The sequence below is a fragment of the Motacilla alba genome, chromosome 3 (genome assembly GCF_015832195.1).
Source record: "Motacilla alba alba isolate MOTALB_02 chromosome 3, Motacilla_alba_V1.0_pri, whole genome shotgun sequence".
In the NCBI taxonomy this organism is placed as follows: Eukaryota; Metazoa; Chordata; class Aves; order Passeriformes; family Motacillidae; genus Motacilla; species Motacilla alba.
The window spans coordinates 91,894,382-91,913,468 of record NC_052018.1 but is presented as its reverse complement, the minus strand read 5'-3'; the positions used below and the strand labels follow the sequence as shown (position 1 = coordinate 91,913,468).

The 19,087-nt window shown below is 47.5% G+C and overlaps 1 protein-coding gene across 1 annotated transcript in view; it reads right to left on the bottom strand.

The window, feature by feature from the left end:
- Nucleotides 1-6,562, bottom strand: part of VASH2 (vasohibin 2) — a 34,759-nt gene extending 28,197 nt beyond the window's left edge. Inside the window, exons 1-2 of the mRNA XM_038134148.1 lie at nucleotides 6,011-6,562; nucleotides 801-889 (exon numbers count right to left, since the gene is read on the bottom strand). Coding sequence (XP_037990076.1) covers nucleotides 801-889; nucleotides 6,011-6,316 — 395 coding nt within the window. The 5' untranslated portion in view covers nucleotides 6,317-6,562. The remainder of the gene's footprint in view (nucleotides 1-800; nucleotides 890-6,010) is intronic.
- Between the last annotated feature and the right edge of the window lie 12,525 nt (nucleotides 6,563-19,087).

Here is a 19,087-nt window from a genome sequence, read left to right as displayed (position 1 = left end):
GGATGTTCTTCCAGCTGCCTCCCATAGCCTTCTTAATCCTTACCAGCACTTCACAGTCATTCCTCATCCCTCCCAGTTTCCCCACAGACACAAAAAGGCAGAGTTTAGGAAAAAATGGGAACAGAAGAGCAGCATCTGGGCCAGCAACCTTCTCTGAAATTATCTGTCAGCAATGGAAGGTTGGAAGCAGGAATTGTGGCGTGGAGCAGTGACAGACAGGCTTGACACGTGTGTAGATCCCTGATGAATCCCCCAAGCAAGGTGGAACATCTGGAAGGGAGATGCCTTTGGTCAGTTCCTGTGTCACAGGCAAGCCTGCCCACCTTGGGGTCAGGACAGCTGCTTGTGCCCCTCACCCCAGTGACAAGCACTCCCTGCAGGCTGAGCACACAGGCAGTCCTCAGGGAACCCACAGGGGCTGCCCAGGCAGAGGGAGAAAGGGCTTGCCACAACACTGGCTCCCTCTTAGTCGCTTTATGACAAGATGCCATATTATTTCTCCAGGCATCATGATCCGATCATAATATCCTCATACATCAACTTCAAAATAAGCACTTCTGTTCCCACCAATGTCACTTCAGTTAAATTTTTCAGTATAATTTAAAGTTAATTACATCTTCCAGAGGACTGCTATGACAAGCTCAGTGCTGCTGGTGCTATCACAAATCCCTGGAGGCGTCCCTTTACCCCCAAATGATCCCAAGCCCTCGCAACCAGCTAAAGCTTCAGTAAAGCTCTGTTAATTCACCCCAGGCACAAGTCAGCCTTCTTTCCGGGGACCATACACTCGAGAAGGATACTGCAGCATCTTCATGTAGGTCTGTATTGCCTGGAGCCATTCTGGGATTGACATGGAGAGCTTGTAGTTTGGCACTGGCGGCACTGAGGGCTGGACACAAGAAAAAAAGATAAAGAGGTTAGACAGCCACGGCTCCCTGCAGAGCAGATAAGTGATTTACTGAGCAATGGCATGTGCTTAGTGCAACGCAACGCTGCAGCACAGATGGCTTAAGCCCCACGTGAACTCGAGCATCAGGCAAAGTCATTCTGCTGACCACAGGGGCTGCCCAGCAGCAGAGCCAGCCCTTCCCTGCACAGAGACCGTGGCAGGCTGATCATCAGAGCCGCCAGCATCCCTCAAACACCACCCTATGCAGGCAGGCAGTGCAGCACAGAAAGCTTATGCTCCCCATTGCCCCCACAGCACAGGGCAGTTTGGATGAGCGGAGTCCCAGTACTGACTCTGCTGTTCTCCCTCCCCCAGGAAGCCATTTCCAGTCTGATTTCTGGCCTCCTTTACCACAAGAGAAAGATAAAAGGAGACAAGGATCCTAGGCTGCATAATTTCCCATCTGCCATATGTCTGCAGCACACTTGCTGGGGAGGGAGAGCACAGCACCTAGAAGACCACCTGGGACCCAAATATTTAATGACATTAAGACACTTAAAGATATAGACTGGCAACATAATGGGATTTTTCCAAAATCTGATAAGACATCTGCTTGTGCCTAAGCATTTTAAGAAGGCAGGCCCTCAATCCACATTTAATCCCCACAGCTATTTGGCTCCTGAGCCTGCAACCACGCAGGAAAGGGGCACAGCCTTGTCCCAAATCCACTTATTTCAGGGGTGAGACTGCAAAATATGGGGTCAGCAGATATTAAAGTGGGCAGCATGGCTAAAAAGAAGTTAGCACAATTCTCACGCAGTGGAGGAAGCAGTTTCTTTGAATATTAATGCAGATTCAAATTCAGGAGCCAGCAATCTGAGCAGCTGTGACAAGGTGCAAAGAAAAGCGTCCGTGGGACCACATTGTCGTGACCATAATTTAAAGCTCATAAAGTGACATATCACTGTCCTTCATATACTTCAAGTCAGCAGCTACTGATAAGAGCAGCAAGTTCAGGTGGTATGGGGCCATTTCTGCCACAAAGACTGTCCTGTCCAGTTCCCACCTCCATTAAGTTTGTGTTTGCTTTCAGAGAATGAGCACCAGTAATCCCAAGGCAACAAAACCCAGAATTTACTACACACAGCAAGTTACTGCAGTGAAACAGTAAATACACCTTGGAGAAGGGGGAAAAAACACCAAACCAGAGACTCCTACACTACTGGCACACAGAAACATACTGTAAGTGGCAAGCAGATGGCAAGGCTTCCAGCTCGCCCCCGCCATCACAGTGCTACATGGGCGCTGGCATGCCTGCACACACGGGATTTCTCCTCTCACCAGTGGGAGTTATGAGCAAGACTCATTAGCGCTTCTTAATCATGGTTTTCATGCCTAAGCTCTTCATTAGAAACATTTTTTTTTTTTGGTTCCACAGGTTCCTTTCCCACCCAGCCCCTTTAGGCTGGATGAATTATTCACCTGTCCCTTCCAGCACGAAGGCACACCTGGACTCAACACACCAGACAAGGCTCAAGTTCCAGAAGCAGCAAGGAGCTGACAGAGGGAATTATGGCAGGGCTGTCACGCCTTCCTGGGGCAGCCATTTCTGCTCCAATACACTCAGTCCTTTGCTTCAAAGATCCAGAAGCTCTAGGTGCATGCATTGCACTTACACAACACACCGAGGCAATGGGAGCCCCAGCCAGTGAGGGGCCTGGCTGCTGCAGAGGTGGGGATTTCATCCTTTTCCCAGCTCTCACCCTGCTGTGGGACCCAGGACAGCATCCCACAGGGATGGCACCAGTGTGAACAGACATAGCCCTTCCTGAAACCCACAGTGGCCACCCTCACCAGAGGGGACAGGTTCAGACTCCAGGTGAGGTGTTCCCCATCTCCAAGGTAGGTGATCACATTATTCAAGGAGGATGATGCTGTCAGATACCAGAGCATAGCCTAGAAAAGAGAACCAGGGTTTTCCCACTGGCTAGAACATATTCCAGTTACCTCAGCAGGCCTGCTGAGCCAGGAGGCCCAAGCCCCTCCAGATGTCAGGCAAGAAGGGAGAAGCATCCACAAGCCTGAGCCCACACAGGGCAGCACTGCTCTCCTCTCTCCAGTGCAGGACAGGCAGTACACACACCATGCTGCCAGCCAGGCCAGGCAGTGGGCAGCCACATGCCACTCCCATTCCTTTCAAACATTTTTCCTTCCCTGATTCCTGCCCCAGCTGCAGGACGACTGATCCTGGGCACCCACTCAGCATGGAGGAGAAGCCAGGGCTGCACAATACAAGTGCAGGAAAGCAGAGCTTTGTTGTGATTGAGGATGCAGCCCTCCAGCTCCTGGTATGCATCCACAGGAGCAAGGAGCTGGCAAGAGGTCATGGATGGCAAGAGAAAATGCAGACACAGCACTACAGACCATGAATTTGTAAAGCAAGTGAAATTCAGAGACGAGTCAGATGAAAAGCCTTGACCTCATATCAGTCTTTCCAAGGAATAGCAGCTCCAGACAGTGGAGCTGCTGCAGTGCAAGACCACGTGGCAGAGCTGGAGACTCATCCCGTGGCTGGAAATGCTGTAGTCTCACTCCACCACAGATATCCTGTGTGGAACTCGTTTTGCCTGAATCCACTGTCTCACAAATTGACCAGAAAGTCATTTTCTACCAGCTCCCCCTGAAAGCACACTGTTACTCAGCATGGATGAAGCAGACAGGCAAGAGTCCTCAAAGCTGCTGAGAGGTTTAATTTATTACAATCTCCAAGTACCTCCAAGATCACAGAACAGGTAAAAGATTGCACAGCCCTTCCATACTGTGAGCCTGCACTATTTGCAGAGCTCAAGCCAACGGTCAGAGGTGGGGAACCCACAGGCTCCAAAAGTGCCCTTGCAGACAAGCCAGCTTTTTGTAAGGACTCTGCCTCCCAAGAGAGATGCAGCCCCGCACCTCTGCAGTTTGCATTTGTTGCAGTAAGGGCAACCTCACAGACACAGTCACAAGCTACTTACCACTTAGTGTATGATTGCTGAGACTAATGCCAAGATGATTAGAGCAATCAAGTGGAGCTTCTTGGAGAGGGGATGAGAACTCTCTCCCATCACTAGGGATTAAGAACAGATCAGATGCAGAAATGGAGCAGTTGCACATGCCACTCACTCAGCCTGAACCAACTACCAATGCAAGCAGATTACAAATCATCTCACAGGCACAAGTTTCCCTCATCACTCCCAAACAGCAGGACCTGGTCTTTTGCAGGCTGACACATACCCTGCAACACAAGCCAGTTAAAATAACTTGTACCACCATTTAAGGAACAAGTCTCCACTCACATTCCTACTCTGACCCAGAAATTACCATCACAACTTTGGTAATCCACTACCACTTTGGCAAAAAAACCCTGCTCCTAACCTGCATGTGCTCACCCGAGATCTGTTGGCCCTAATAAGGGCCAGCTAGTCCTCAAACTACTCTCTGACCCCAGAGGTCCCACACTTAGCCAGCAAGAGCTACTTAGTCACAGAGGGCACCAGGTCCTCCTGCCCCTGAAGAATCTAATCACTGTAACAGGGATTTTGCATCCAGGCACTTCTGGAGTACACCTCCTACAGCACTGGGCACCGACCATGAACATCAAATGATTTCAGATTTCAAAATATTTCTATTCTGCCCAGCTTACACACATGCTACAGAGAGTGAGCCCAGAGCTGTGGCACTGAGGAAGAAGCCATGGGCGATGCTCTCTGGGACACTCCCACAGGAATACAGTGTGCAGGCCAGCACACTGGAGCCACTGGCTTGTCTCTCACCAGATGCTTTGTCAGTCACAAAAAAAAAGTTAGATGCTCTGGAGCTGGGAAGTAAAGGATGAAAGTCAAGTCCAGCATGCACTCTGCCATCTCTTAACACCCATTGGGCTAGCAGGACATCTAGACTGGCATAAGCTGGTCAGGCTGCTGAAACAAGAAGTTCTGCCCAGTCCCTGCCCCTTCATTTCCACCTCAAGTGCTTGTGTAAGTACAAGATGAACCACACCAAGGAACCAAACTCAGTATAACCTGATTATTCTTTAGTTGGATATGCTCCCCCATCCAAACAAAGGCTGGCTCCAGCACAAGGAGAGCAGAGTGGAGAGAGATGGTCCCTTTTGCACCTGCACTGGACTGAACATTGCAGAAGAGAGACAAAAGGCCTTTTCAGCCCGCAGCTTATTCAACAAGCACCTTCTCAATACAGCCCTACACAATAAGATTTCAACTTCCCTGTGCACAGAATTTCCTCTCCACTCCACAAGAAGAACAGGCACATGGCTCATGTCAGTATCACTGACAGCTTGGACCATGACAGCAGCAGCCCAACCATCTCACCCCAGCACGCACAGGGGTATGAACCAAGCCAGACTTCAGCGGTCAGCCCACATTAATGCTGCCTGATGTGAGGAGCGAATCAAGCTCAAAGTCTGCCAAAGCAGAGAGTGTTAAAGACATTGTGATCAGTAATGCAGCACAGTGTCAAGAAGCCTTGGAACAACAGCAGACATCAACATTTTATTTGCTGTCTGGAGGAAAAAGACTTGGGTGAGGCAGAGCTATTTGAGGCTTGTACTGAGGAACATACCAGACAAAAGCATTTGCAATCTTTCCACATACTGGAAAAGAAATGCCTGAGTTTTAAATCCCTTGTTACATTCGAGGAGCAACGTTGTGTTTAAGGAAACACCTGTGTTCTAAAAGCAAAAGAAAAACCTGCTTTAAATTGCACAAAATGCTTAACTCAGTCCCTGAAGATTTCTTTTAACTTTTGTTTTCTGTTTTTTTCTCCCCAAGCTAAAAGGAGTAATTTTCTTCCTACCTGTTCCCCAGGACACCCACTGCAGCCCCTAAGCACCCCGCGGTCCCCGTACCCCGTTCTGGGCGCTTTCGGACAGCAGACGCCGCATCCTTCTCCCCAGTGCCCCGAGAGCATCCTCCGGGCGGCGGTGTCACACCCTCCCACCCGGCCCTGGAGCCTCCTCGGCCGCTCTGCGCGTACGGAACGCGGCAGCCGCCGGACGGCCGACCTCGGGCCCGGTGTCACCCGCTGCTCCCGCACGAGGGGACACCGACGGCTTCGCCTTACCCGAGCCAGGCGGGCGGCGCTCCGGATGGCCGCCGCCACGGCGCCGCCGTCGGGGTGCACCCGCTCCACGTGGCCCCACATCCGCTCCCAGGTCTGCCCGTCCATGGGGAAGCCGCTCTTGTTCACCAGGAAGAGCGAGCCGCCGTCCCGCTGCTGCTCCTGCTCCTCCTCCTCCGAGCCCCCGCCGCTCCCGCCGCCGCCCGCCGCCCGCGGCTGGGCGCTCCGCGACCGGCCGCCCTCCTTGCCGGCCGCCGCACGCCGGCTGCTCCCGCGGCAGCCGCCGCCGCGGCCCGCCACGCCCGTCATGGCCCCGCGGCCATGCCCGGGACCGGGACCGCTACCGAGATGTGCCCCACGGACTCGCCACCGCCCGGCCGCTCTTTATGTGTATCTGTGTGTGTGCGCCTGTGACGGGCGTGCGGAGGAGGCTGGGCGGGGGCGGGCCCTCGCTAGCGCCGCCGGCCCGCTCGCTCCGGGCGCCCCGTCCCGACCCCGGTACCGGCCGCGGCCGCGCAGGGGGCGCGCCCCGCGCCGCGCGCCATGCCGCGCGTTACCGCGCGACCGGCCGCCCGCCCGCCCGCGGCGAGCCCCCATTGGCCGCCGCAACAAAGAGGGGCGGGGCCCGCGGGGCGGGGCGGGCCGCCACTGGCGGAGACGCCGCCGGGAGGCGCCCCCTGCCGGATAGAGCGGGACACCACAACCGGGCGGCGCAGTCCGAGCGCTTTCGCCCGCAGCCGAGCCGAGCCGAGCCGAGCCGAGCCGAGCCGAGCCGAGCCGAGCCGAGCCGAGCCGAGCCGAGCCCGGCCGAGCCGAGCCGAGCCGAGCCGAGCCGAGCCGAGCCGAGCCGAGCCGAGCCGAGCCCGGCCGAGCCGAGCCTGGCCGAGCCGAGCCGAGCCGAGCCCGGCCCCTCCAAGCCGAGGCGATCCCCTCAAGGCGAACCCAGCCCAGTGCTGCCCGAACCCAGGCGTGCGTCCTGGTCCCCACTGCGTGATGGACGCCGGAGGATGGAAGTCCTCCTCGGAGAGAGCCGGGCTGCTCCGTTCTTCCCAGCAGAGCTGGAAGATCCGCTGTTGAGCGCTTAGCGGTACGGTGGTGGCAGTGAGATCCCGGCCTGAAGGTCAAGCGCTGCCGAGAGAGGCCCCAGGGAGGGGTGGGCAGAGGAGCGCCCCAGGCCCGGCAGAGACCGCGCTGGCGGTGCTGCCCGCTCCAGCGCCCCGTGTGCCCTGATGGCTGTGGCCACGCTCGGACGGGAATTTTCAGCTCTTCACATCAAGCTCAACAGTGTCAGTGTAATAATGCATCTCCTAGAGCTGTGAGTGACCCCCATCAGATACAAATACTCTGAAAAACATTGCTCCCGTCCCCTGACCATGCCATTCTGCTGCCGCTCTGATCTCCCCTGCTCCCAGACAGGAATAAATTTCTGCGGTGCCCTAATCAGCTTCCCGAAGGCTCTCAGGAGCCAGGAGTGCATGATGAGTTGCTAATCGCTCTCCACAGGAGCCGATGTCTCTGTGAGTCCTACCAGTAATCCTCCCTGCTGTCCCCTGGCCACATGGTATGCCAGAATCTCATCAGGGGGTTTAGCAGGAGGGAGGACAGCGAAAAGCTGTTCCACCAGCTAAAGCAAATCAAGGGCTTCGGCTTACGTGGCTTGCCCAGTGTCAGCTTTCAACCCAGTGTAGAACCCCCCCCAAGCTGAATGTAGGGCTCTGTGTGTAAATAACAACACAATGCGGGGAAAAGGGATAAAGGTCAGGGTGGATTTAGAGCTGCTGTGAAGTCTTCACCCTCTCCACTATGTCCTGTATTTCCCTAACCATCAAGCAAACGCTGCAATTGGAGGGAAAATGTGCATCCATGCTGGGCAGAGATGATACACACACACACATATACTCTGCTGGGTTTGGAAGCAGGATCCCAGGGGAAGCACAGTCTCTCCTGGAGCGCAGATGATGCTGAACATCAGCAAGATGTGAGAGCACCAAGAGGAGTTCCCAATGGGAGATGATGAAACACAGAGATCCAGAGAGGCTGCAGACACAGAGGAGAGGGCTCTCAAGGAGCCAAGGGAGGCTCAGGCAAGACAGTGCAAGGAAAGGAAGGCCAAGAAAGTCTGTGAGTTCACTGGAGCAGAGCCAGGGGAAAGCCTGAAAATCCTTCAGACCTGGATCTTAGGACAGTGCCAGTGTGGCATCCATGTGTGAGCAGCTGAGGGGCACACTGCACGTGACAGAGCCTGGAGTGCTGGGCTTACACAGCAGAATGTCATCCTCAAGGATGCTGATACACAAGCTGGCAGTCACGTATATCCCAGAGCCTTGTTCCCTGTTGGAACAGGCAACCATGTTGGAGCTGTCATAGCCTTGCTCAGTGCTGCTTCACTGCCCAGAGCAGCCAGGAACCTTCAGATCATGTTTTCCTACACCCACCCACTTCTTAAGCCACCGTGGAAGGGTGAAGATTAGAGTGATGCTACATGCTTTGCAGTTCAAAGCCTCCTGCATCCACCATGTCAGGGTGTGCTCCATGCCAGAGGGAAGGACTCTCCCTGGCCAGACAGGTAAGGGGCATGGCAAGGTTCAGACACCATGTTCTGTTCACAGCATCTGCAGCATCCAGACCGCTTCCAATCAGGACTGAAAGAAAGAACATTCTTACCAGCTCCTCCCTGATGCTCAGGTGGAAGAGTGACAAGTTGAACTCCTACAGGTCAGTCAGTGTGTCCAAGGCCAGCTGTGGGCTGGACAGGCAGGGCAGAAGTTAGCTGAGGTCCTGGAGCTAAAGGCAACTTCAAAGCCACAGCCTAAGGAAATAAAAGTAGTGTTCCTAAGTCCCTACAACTAAGGGAAAGTCTTAATAACCCTCTCACCAGCTGCAAATTAGGTGTAAAAATAGAATAATGCTGCTTTGGATTAGCCAAAGCTGTCCCTGGTATTAGTTATGAACAGATATTCACGATGAAAGCTTAATTTTGATACTGTGACTCTCGGCAGAGCTGCCTTCCTCCCTGCTCTGTTTGCAGGTCTTCCTCTCACACCAGGTTCCTGTCCAGCCTCTGTCCTAGTGTGCTAGACCTGTTGGACTTTGGAATTCAGTCACTTTGTATGGATGTACCTTTCTAAAGCTAGCTCTGAACGACACTTCCATCTACAGTCCTACTCCTAGTGCAGAGCTCATTGCTACCACAGCTGCTTTCTGGGTCAAAGGAACTAATTTGATCATAGAATCATGTAAGAGGGTTTTAACCTTCATTATTTCCAATTGCAGGCTCATTTAAATGCAGCATTCAAAAGGGCCTGCAGTGCAATTACACAACCAAGTGCAGGAAACTTAATAGCTCTTAATTTGCACCATGGCAGCAAGGTGATGTCAGCATTGGCGCTTTTTTCAAGCAGGCTTCTTCTCCAAAGTGCCACTCCCACACCCCCACAATCAGTCCCACTATCCCCTTCCTCTGAGAGCATTCTCTTGCAAACAGCAATGAATTCAGCCCCGCCACACAGCAAACCCTCACCGCCCTGTGATATTGAGCAGAGGAAGTTCATTCATGTATTTATTTGGACTTGTCTGGGAAAACACTTCCTCTATTACCCATTGTTTCCAAACAGCCCTTCTTGTGCAAGGAGCCAGCAGGAGAAGCCTTTCCTGGGCAGCAGCTCCAGCCTGACCTGGCCTCAGAAGAGGGAGCTGCAGCCAGGCTGGGGAAGGACAACTGGTGTCATTTGCTGTCTCATGGCCTGCGAGGTCTCATGCTGCTTGGAAATTAGGAGGTTTTCTGCTCTGCAGATCTTTTGCCAGCATAATTCCAGCCTTTTCTAAGACCTTGTCCAGACTGCTATCAACAAACCTTGTTATGTGAAAATACTTCTCACTGTGAACAGGAATGCCACTCTGTGCTACCAGGGCCACAAGGGAGGCAACAAACCCAAAAGTGGAACAGGACCGGCAGCAGCACTGCAGCAAAAGATGGGCTGGTCAGCAGATTGCCCTTGCTCCTGCCCTGCCTGGCCAGCCCTGGCTCTGCAGCTTTGGATACCTCCAAGTCAGGCCATGTGGCAATTCCCTGGGTCCCAGTCCACAACAGCACCCTTCTCAGAGCCACAGCCACGCCACAGAGCTGGCCCTGGTGCGTTTGATTTGATGCCTCTGCAGGCAGGCAGAGGGCAGCTGCTCCAGCAGCCCAGCCAGCAGGGGCAGGAGACACGTTTTGTTCAACCCTCCTAGGAACAGAAGTTTTCTTTTGTGCAAGAAGGGAGTGGCAAATCTGCTGCCATCCAAGGCTGTGCTGGGAAGCAAAAGCTTGTTTATCTTTTCCTGCTTCCTTCCATCAGATCTGGACAGACCTGGGTTCTTTCCCAGGTCAGTTTAAAAGTGGACACTAGTGCTGTACCAGTACCAGTTACCAGTGGAGCAGGAATGTGCCCAGTACCTCCAGCTGGCAGCACTCAGTGCAAAAGCCTGAAGCCTGGATACCTTCCCAGTGAGAGGAAAGCTGATGTCTTTACAAACAATTTCATGGGTGAAGGTGTGGGTGTTAACATCTTTGAAAGGGGTCTTAATGTCTCTACTAACTGTGGGGAGCAGGTTCCTTGCAGAGCTCAGACAGCTCAGCTCCTGAACCAAGTAAGTGGGGTCTGCACAAGCCTGAGTTTCTGAACTTTGGGGTAAAATGGTAGGCTCAAGGGGTGAATATGTGGTAGGCATTTAGGGAAGGCTGTACTTTCCTAGTACCTCGGCCAATGAGGAAAGGAAGGGGCCAAGATGCAGCCAGGAGTTTAGGATACAAGGAGGCTGCACCCTCCAAAACCTTGGGAGAGAAAAGTTTGCAGGCTTGTGCTCCGGTGGACTCTCTCCCTTTATGCAAGTAAAGTTGCAGGACTCCTCTGTCTCCTTTTTGGACATAAAGCTCTGGCATTTGTGGATTTTCCTGACACCAGCTTAGGCACACTGTTCTGCTAAAGCCAGGCCAAGTGATCTTAATGGCTTTTTCTGCATTTAGCAGCCAGCAGAGCGGCTGCAGTCCAAAATGGTTAATCCTGCAGGGGTGCTTCAGCTTTGCAGAGGGCAGCAGTAAAACACAGGTCAAGAAAGTTTGCCCTCTTTAAGTAAATTGCATTATTGCAATGCAAATATTGGCCCATTTCCTGAAAAGACCATAGTGACCTCATTTGATCCATTGAAAGGAATATAAAATTTGTTTGTTTGGGGCTTTTTTCCTAAATTGAACATTATACTGGAATGGGATTTTTTAGTGATGAAATGAAAGGTCAGACTGTGGTAAGGATGTAACCCTGGCAATATGGCAATGGCTGTTGGTACAAGTTTGCAGGAGTGATTTGCGTAACCAATAATAACTTTCTGTACTCATAGAATTTCCCTGTGATCACTGGGAAGATAAATATCTAAAGCAGACTTTAAAAAAAAAAAAAAAACAAGCTATAAAAGAAACGCCTGAGGGTGTGCTTCCTTGGAGCTTTCCCCAAGGTAGCCCTTTCTGAGAACTCTTAACCCACTGTTTATTTTGCAATGGTCTAGCAGAAAAAGCAACCATCAGCTGCTTTGGCTGCACCAATGAGGACCTTCAGCAGCATGTTTTGATTTCTGCCTGAGCAAGTCCAGGATCTCCTGCAATAATTCTACTGCAACAAATCATTACAGTGTTTATTTTAGATGGGGCTAGATGGACTCCAGTTGTTCTCAGACTAGTCAAACAGGCAAGTTTTTCTTGCATTAAAAAAAGATTTTTTAAAGCATTTTAAAAAATCGAAGTGTCATGAAAGGCCTATAAATCAGACCTTCCCCAAAACTGGTTTGCAGATTTTCACTTTCCACTCCCAATTGCAGGTCAGCATGTCCTAGTAACCTGACTGAGCCTTTGCTAACAGTGAAATAACCTTTTCCATACTTCCTACAGTCACCTCACTCTGGTCTACAACTGTTGGCATCAGGTACAGGTGAAGCTGTTGTTCCTGAGTGGTGCAACATCAGCATCCCAATTAGTCTGCCTTACTCCTGTCTTGTTCCAAAGTTTCAGTCTCAAACATTGCAGTAGCTTGGGAAAATAATTACATCAATACAGTTTGCTCTGAAGGTCTTACTTGACACCATATCACATGATTTGTTCTCTGCAGCAAGCTCTGCTTACAAAAACAAGAAAACATTAATGTAACCTTCCATGAATATTGCCTTTTTTTTTACCAATTTCTTCTTTAAAATTTAGTCAGAGGGTAAACTACCCAGCCCAGTAGCTTTTTTTCTTTTTTTTTCCCAGGGGAACTGCATAATAAAAATACAAGTAGAAAAGAACAGCAGTGTCTGAAAAAAATCTGCTACCTAGAAATAAGATTTCTTTTCAGCAATCATCAGCACCCGCAAGCCTTGTCACAAAGGAGCTGCCAGTGGTGGCACCAGAGGTGAGAGTCAGGACTTACCTCCACTGCCAATTGAGCGCCTGAGTCATCCCTGCCTTCCTGGAGAGAGGAATGCACTGCAGTAAACCCCTGCCTGCTTGAGGTTAGAAGCAGGGTTGTTGTTGCTGATCAGAAGTAAATTAAGCAGTCTAGTTGTGCTACGGTATAACCTGTGCCCTTTAGGAGTAGTATGATGCTGGTTAGGAAACACTAACCAAATGTCGTACTTTAATTATTAAAGTTCCTCAAATACATTTTCTTTCCAGGAAGAATAAAAAGTAAACTGGAAAAGTTATTAAGCCTAGCAATAGAACGTGTCACAGGCCCAAACACCAAAAGCCTTTGAACTGAGATGCTGTGTGAAACCTGCAAAGAGAAATGTGTGATTTACTGTTCTCCATGCTATGGTGCTACGAGGTGTCATGACGACACTGATGATTTCATCAAACAATTTTTGATCTGAAGCATCACTTCAAGCATCCCTGGGAGACAGTGCTCTGCAGATTAAGAGTCCCCCTTTCCAGAGAGTGATTGAAGAGTAATCAAAATGCTGCAGAAGCGCCGGAAGGTGACAGTGAAATTCAAATACCACAGTCATTTTAAAAATAAAGCTCTTAAAGGAAATACAGTAATCTGGAGCAAAACTACTTTTTTTCAGCCATCTTCATTATTTGCTATGACATGAGTGATAGTAATCTTCAGAGCAAACTGAAGCCTACAGAGCACCTTCTGGCTTTGGAATCAAACTCAGGAATGCTGTAATCACACAAGCTGTGGACTTGGAGGAGACTCCCTAATGCTCTCAGTGCATGCAGACGTGTCAACCCTCATGAGATTCTCGCATGCTGAGCAGATGAAATAAGTCAGAGAAAAATCACACTGACCATGCAGCACTCTGTTCCCCAAAAGCTGGGGGACCTCTATATCTCCCCTGGTGACAGTGTGCTTTGGACAATTCCATCAAGCTTCTTCTGAGCCTTTGAGGCTTTCTCTACCCTTTTGAAGCTTCAGTAGGGCAGTGACAAGATGAGAAATCATGGTATTTCTAGGCTTTAGACAGTAGCCTCCAAGTGAATCTCAGGCTTTTAGTGTTAGGGCCAGAAGAAAATTCAGTTGTTCATTGGGAGCAGAAGATAACACAAATTCAAGTCCCCTGGAGCCAGTTAATGATCTCTGGGTGAGTCATTCTCACCCCTGTGGGACAGTGTCTCTTCATTCCACACAGGATGTACATTCTCTCTAATGCCTGCAGGGTTGTTCAGAACTAGCTGATGAATTATTCTGAGAAAATCAAGTTGCCTTCCAATATTTAGTGGAGAAAATGCCATGCACAGCCTTGGAAGCTGCACTATTATATTTTAACTTCTTTTTCTCTTGGCAGCAAGCTTGACAATTTGATTTCTAAAAGAATAACTGACTCTGCAGTAATCTGCAGTCCCTCTATTACCTTAATCAAACTAGTGATTAACATCTAAAAAACTTTAGGACTGCCCCTTTCTGAAAAAAAAACCCCAAAACTCTCTGCTTCAGCCTAATGCAGGCTAGAAAAATTTCTGAAGCCTTCAATACTTCCCCAGGATTTTTCAATCTGCATGGAGTTTGTAGCTTTTGTAGAATCTTGTGTCTTTTTCTGGAAACTCATAACACAAGGCCACAACACTGACAATGCCCTTTAGACACTATTTACTACCTTTTTTAATGGTCTAAACACTGTTACAAGCAGAAACAGTTTACTAAGGAATCACTGGAAATTAGCGCCCTAGAGGCTGAATTTTGATCCCTGATATTAAGCAGATACTAGCTTGTTATTCACAAATATATAATTACTCACAAATCAGTAATTTTCCTAACCATTGCCAGTACTTAGCCTTTGTGACATATCTGCTGAAGTCCTTTCTACAAAGTTCAGGATATTATTGTTTTGTTTTCTGAGAAGTTGTTGTTTAATAGAGCTGTAAATATTGATTTAGAACATGGTCAGATAGGGTTAGTTAATTGTGCAGCACAGACAGAAGGAAATCCAGGAGACTTCTAAGAAACCTTTTCCAGCCCAGGAAGCAGCTGGACTGTTAGGCCGGCTATTTTATCCATACACAAACCACATCACTTTCTGGAAGGGGTAATAATTGTTAGCTTTAGATCACAGAGCCTCCTCCCAGCTATAGAAATAATTATCTGACTAATCATAGTCAGGATGGCTTCACACTTCCCATTTACCTGATGAGGTTTCTAGTGTTTTCTTGGAAGGACCAAGAATCTAACCAGAAAAAAAAGAAATCAAACTACCAACCCCAAAACTCCAATGCCAAAGAACCTTTAGACATAATATTTTTTCTGGGATTGTTCCTTCCTAGCTGTGGGAATGTTTAAATTACAGTGCTAACTGGGGATATTGCCTGCAGCTTTCATCGAGGTACCATAAGAGGAACATGACCTTGTGGTCCTGGTTGTAAAACTAAGAACCCATCTGAAAGTTCAACCCAGTGTTGAACTGCATCTCAGTGTTGCTTTATGACACAGGGCTTGTGTTTGCTGGGATTTTAAAAAATGAAACATTTGCTTACCATGACTCTGCATACTTTAAAGCAGTTTCCTCAAATTTGGCTGGCTCACACCTGGGCTAAATGCCTGAGGGTGGGTGACAGAACCCTTGCAGAGTGTTCACAAGGGTTCTGTAGTACTCCCACTGAAGACACTTCTGATTTTAGCCATAACTGAATGTAATATCTCACTTCTATCCCGTCTCAGAAGTTATTCTACCCTCTCCCCCTAGATAATCTCTCAGCAACCAAGTGCTTTATTAAAAGAATATCTGCACTACCTTCAAGAAGCGGCCTTTGGATCGCTCTGCTTTAGGGGTTAACTTACCCTTTCATCTCCTCACAGAGCTTTTCCAAAGCAAAGGAGAAATCTCTGTGCTAGAGCAGTACAACTTGACTACCAAAGCTAGTACTTTAATTCTTTGACCCAAGAAAATGTCTCTGGATGCCAATACTCTTGTGGAAAATAAATTTCTATACCCTGCATGTACATGTATATTTATTAATGACACAGTAAGTCATACACTTACACATTTTCCTACATTAAAAGGCAGGTTCTGAGGAAAAAAATAATCACTTTTAGATTAGCAGCTGTCAAAAATATTACTCTTGGCTCCAATTAATTTAGGCATTATACACTTTATTAGTAACATAGAATGTTAAGGAATGATGCCATCCACATATTCACATACATACAGTATTGCAATCAGAGAATATTCATTAAGAACTTTTAATTTTGTCTTGAAATAGACCTGGACACTAACAAAACCAAAATATTACAGCAAAACATTTCTTATCCTCATGAGAACAAAAACATGAGCAGTAAATAACATGGGTCTTACACAGAAATAGATTTCTCTTAGGAAGTTTTTTTGCTTAATTCATTCTAGTTCCTGCATTAACATCACTTCTCCCTCCTCACAGAATTCAGACCGAATGGTGGGGCTGGGGGCAATCACACATTATTGTGTGCAATGACAGCTTGTGCTCCATGAAACATCAATAGCCTGTGACACTTGAGAAGGAGACACATACATGTATTGAAAGACAACAACTGTAAAGGTCACACACTCCCATTCACACAGAAAAACTACTGAGTTCACAAAATGGAAAAGGAAAACAATAAGTGTTTACAGCTTAACCAAATTTCACTTGGTTGTAGATGCACAAGGTAGTACAAATATTTCTCAAAAAAACATTTTTTTCATTAGGCAACATGGGCTGGCAGCTCTAATTACACACTCCACTGTTTGTCTCTGAAACAACAGACTGCCTTGAACAAAAGAGATAACCAAGAGACTGAAGTTAGAAAAGCCCTATTGATGCATTAAGTTTTAGCTTTCATATCTCCCAGATTCTGTACTGCATAAGTATATAACTTTGAAGTTCATATAAAATGTTAGCAAATTCTCTTCACAGTTTAGTTTGAAAAAACAATCCTTTTCCAGCTTGAGAACCAAGGACATCATCACAGCTTCAGACCCAAAAAGCATAAACAACAGTGAATTGAGGAGAGCAGTCTGGGAGGATGGGACTTAATAACCTGAAGCTGTAATTGGACAATTAACCCCAAAATGTAAATGGACCAAAACTTATAAAAGTGTAAAAACATGTGACCCATCACCCATCTCGGGTATAGCCCTGGCCACACCCAATACTTGTACTGCCCAAGGTGTTTCCTTTGAAGGCCTTTTTAATAAATACCTGCTTATTTATTTTATTCCTTTAACACTAACTAGCCTCTGTTCTAGGTAGCCTCTCAAGGCATCATTATTAATCTGAAATGATTAATATATATTGTTGCTACTTCTTCCCTTGTTCTTTCTTCCTCATAAACCATGGGCATTTACAAACAGAAAGAGATGTTATTGAAGACAAGCACCCATCTACAAATACTTGTTCTGAGGGACTTACCTACCAGCAATTCCAGACTCCATCCTACAGGTCTGGTATTTTCACACCCAGCCAATAGGAATGAGGGGTTTAAGGCCGTGGCAGGAATCCTAAATAAAAACGTGTCCATGTTCTCTGAGTCTCTTCTACTGAAATTACCAAAAGTTTAACATGGTTGGGAAGAAACGCACAGGTAAGAACTAATATTAATGCTAATCTCTAAATTTTGTAGCTGAACGTTATCAGTTGCACAACCTGCTGGGCTTCTGGGAACTTGGGGTAATCCCCTTGTTTATGCTCCCCACTGTGTGCCTCATGTGTCTTCTCTTGCATCCTCCAGAGCTTTCCTGAAACACTTGGAAAAAAAGCAAATTGAAAAGCAAAAGCTGATGCATGGGACTGGGATGCCTGTTCTCACTTGGTTTCTTACACCATCCTCTCCTAGTTGATATGCAATTCCATTCATGATACAATTACTTTTTTAAACAGTTTGAATTTTTAGTCCCCAACTCTACTCTTGCTGGGGGGCTGAGCCAGGATCTGAAGGCTAAGAGTCAGAAACCCTATTTGCAATTCCAAATGCACATGGAATTTCCAGGCTAAGAAGGTTGCATGGAGAACTCATAGCAACCTTCCACTACCTGAAGAGAGACTACAGGGAGGGACTCTTAGTCAGGAATTGTGGTGATAGCACAAGAGAAAATGGGCACAAAGTGAAAGAGAGAGAATTTAATTTAGATGTCAGGAATAAATTTTTTACTGTGAGAATGGTAAGACACTGGAACAGGTTGCCCAGGCGGGTTGTGGACACCCCAATCCAAGGCCAGGTTAGATAGAGCCTTGAGCAGCGTGGTCTAGTGGGAGGTGTCCCTGCCCATGGCAGGTGGGTTGGGACCAGATGATCTTTAAGGTCCCTTCTAACCTCTTAACATTCTATGATTCTATGTTTGATTGAGTGGATGTTTTCTGCTAAAACCCAAAAATTAAAAATTAAAAGCAAAAACCACAAAGCCTCAAACTACTCCAAATTTATTTCTGCCATGAACTAGAACCTCGATTTCTTGACAGATGATAAGACTATCACATAAAAAATACTGATTTTCTCTTTATTTGCTCTTTATTCTGCTGCTGAGCCTTTCATTTAAGTACTTTATCATTGCCTGAAAATAGCTGATAGGTTTCCAACTTTCAAGCTCCTTTTAGAAGGGGAATATTAAATCCAGGATGTAATTAAGCCTTCATTATTAGTTATATTTTCTTTTCAGGGACCCTGCAGGGTTTCCAGCAAGCCAAAATCTTCTTTCAACCTTTTCAGAAGGTAGCCAAGTAATTTGGCAGAAGATAAAAAACACAAGGAGCCAGAACTAGAATATTTCTTCAATAATCAGCTGAACATAACTAAAGAAACTGGAAACTAGTAATGAAGAAAGAAATTGAAAAATAAATTTTAAGAAAGGATGAAAAATACACAATCTTGTATTTTGAACAGTATATACTGAACAGGTCAGCAAACATCCTGGATACTGGCAAAGACTTTCTACTGGACATTTGAAAACAATTCCCCAAAACTACAAAAAAATTATCTTGATAAAGTTTTGCAACACCAAAAGTCAAAGCAACCATGCATGGGCCATGAACATAAATATTTTCTGTATCTGTATCTTGATGAAAAACATATATATATATCTTGGCACATGTTATTATAATTTCTCCAAAGGGAAAAGCCACCCACATATGTCACAAGGCAGAAACTTTCATTTGTCTCACTCAGGGTGAAAACCTGTACATCCCTTGATGGGGCAGCTTCAGTGTAAAGGACTGACATAATGAAAGCATCTCTACTCTCACTCCTATACCCTTGCCTGCCATTTGAATAGCCAAGAGTGACTTTTCCTATATTCAGCTGCTTCAGCAGTGGACTCTTCCAGAGTTTGCCTCCCCAGGAACAGCAAGGCCTGGCCATTTTCCCCCTAGCACTGGACCCGGCAAAGAGACATGAACCCTTTTTGGCAAGGCAAGTGTTCCAAGCGCGCTTAGTTTATTCTGATAGGTCTTCCCCTATCTAAAGCATTTATCATACAAAATGTTTAAATCGAGATCATCACATTTAGAGGCTAAGCTTAGAAAGATAAGTTTTCAGGGCCCTTTTTATACAAAAGGATATTCCTGAGTCTACAGTGAAATAAGAAAAAGAAAAGCCTTTAATTATATTTACTGTACTTAGAAACTAT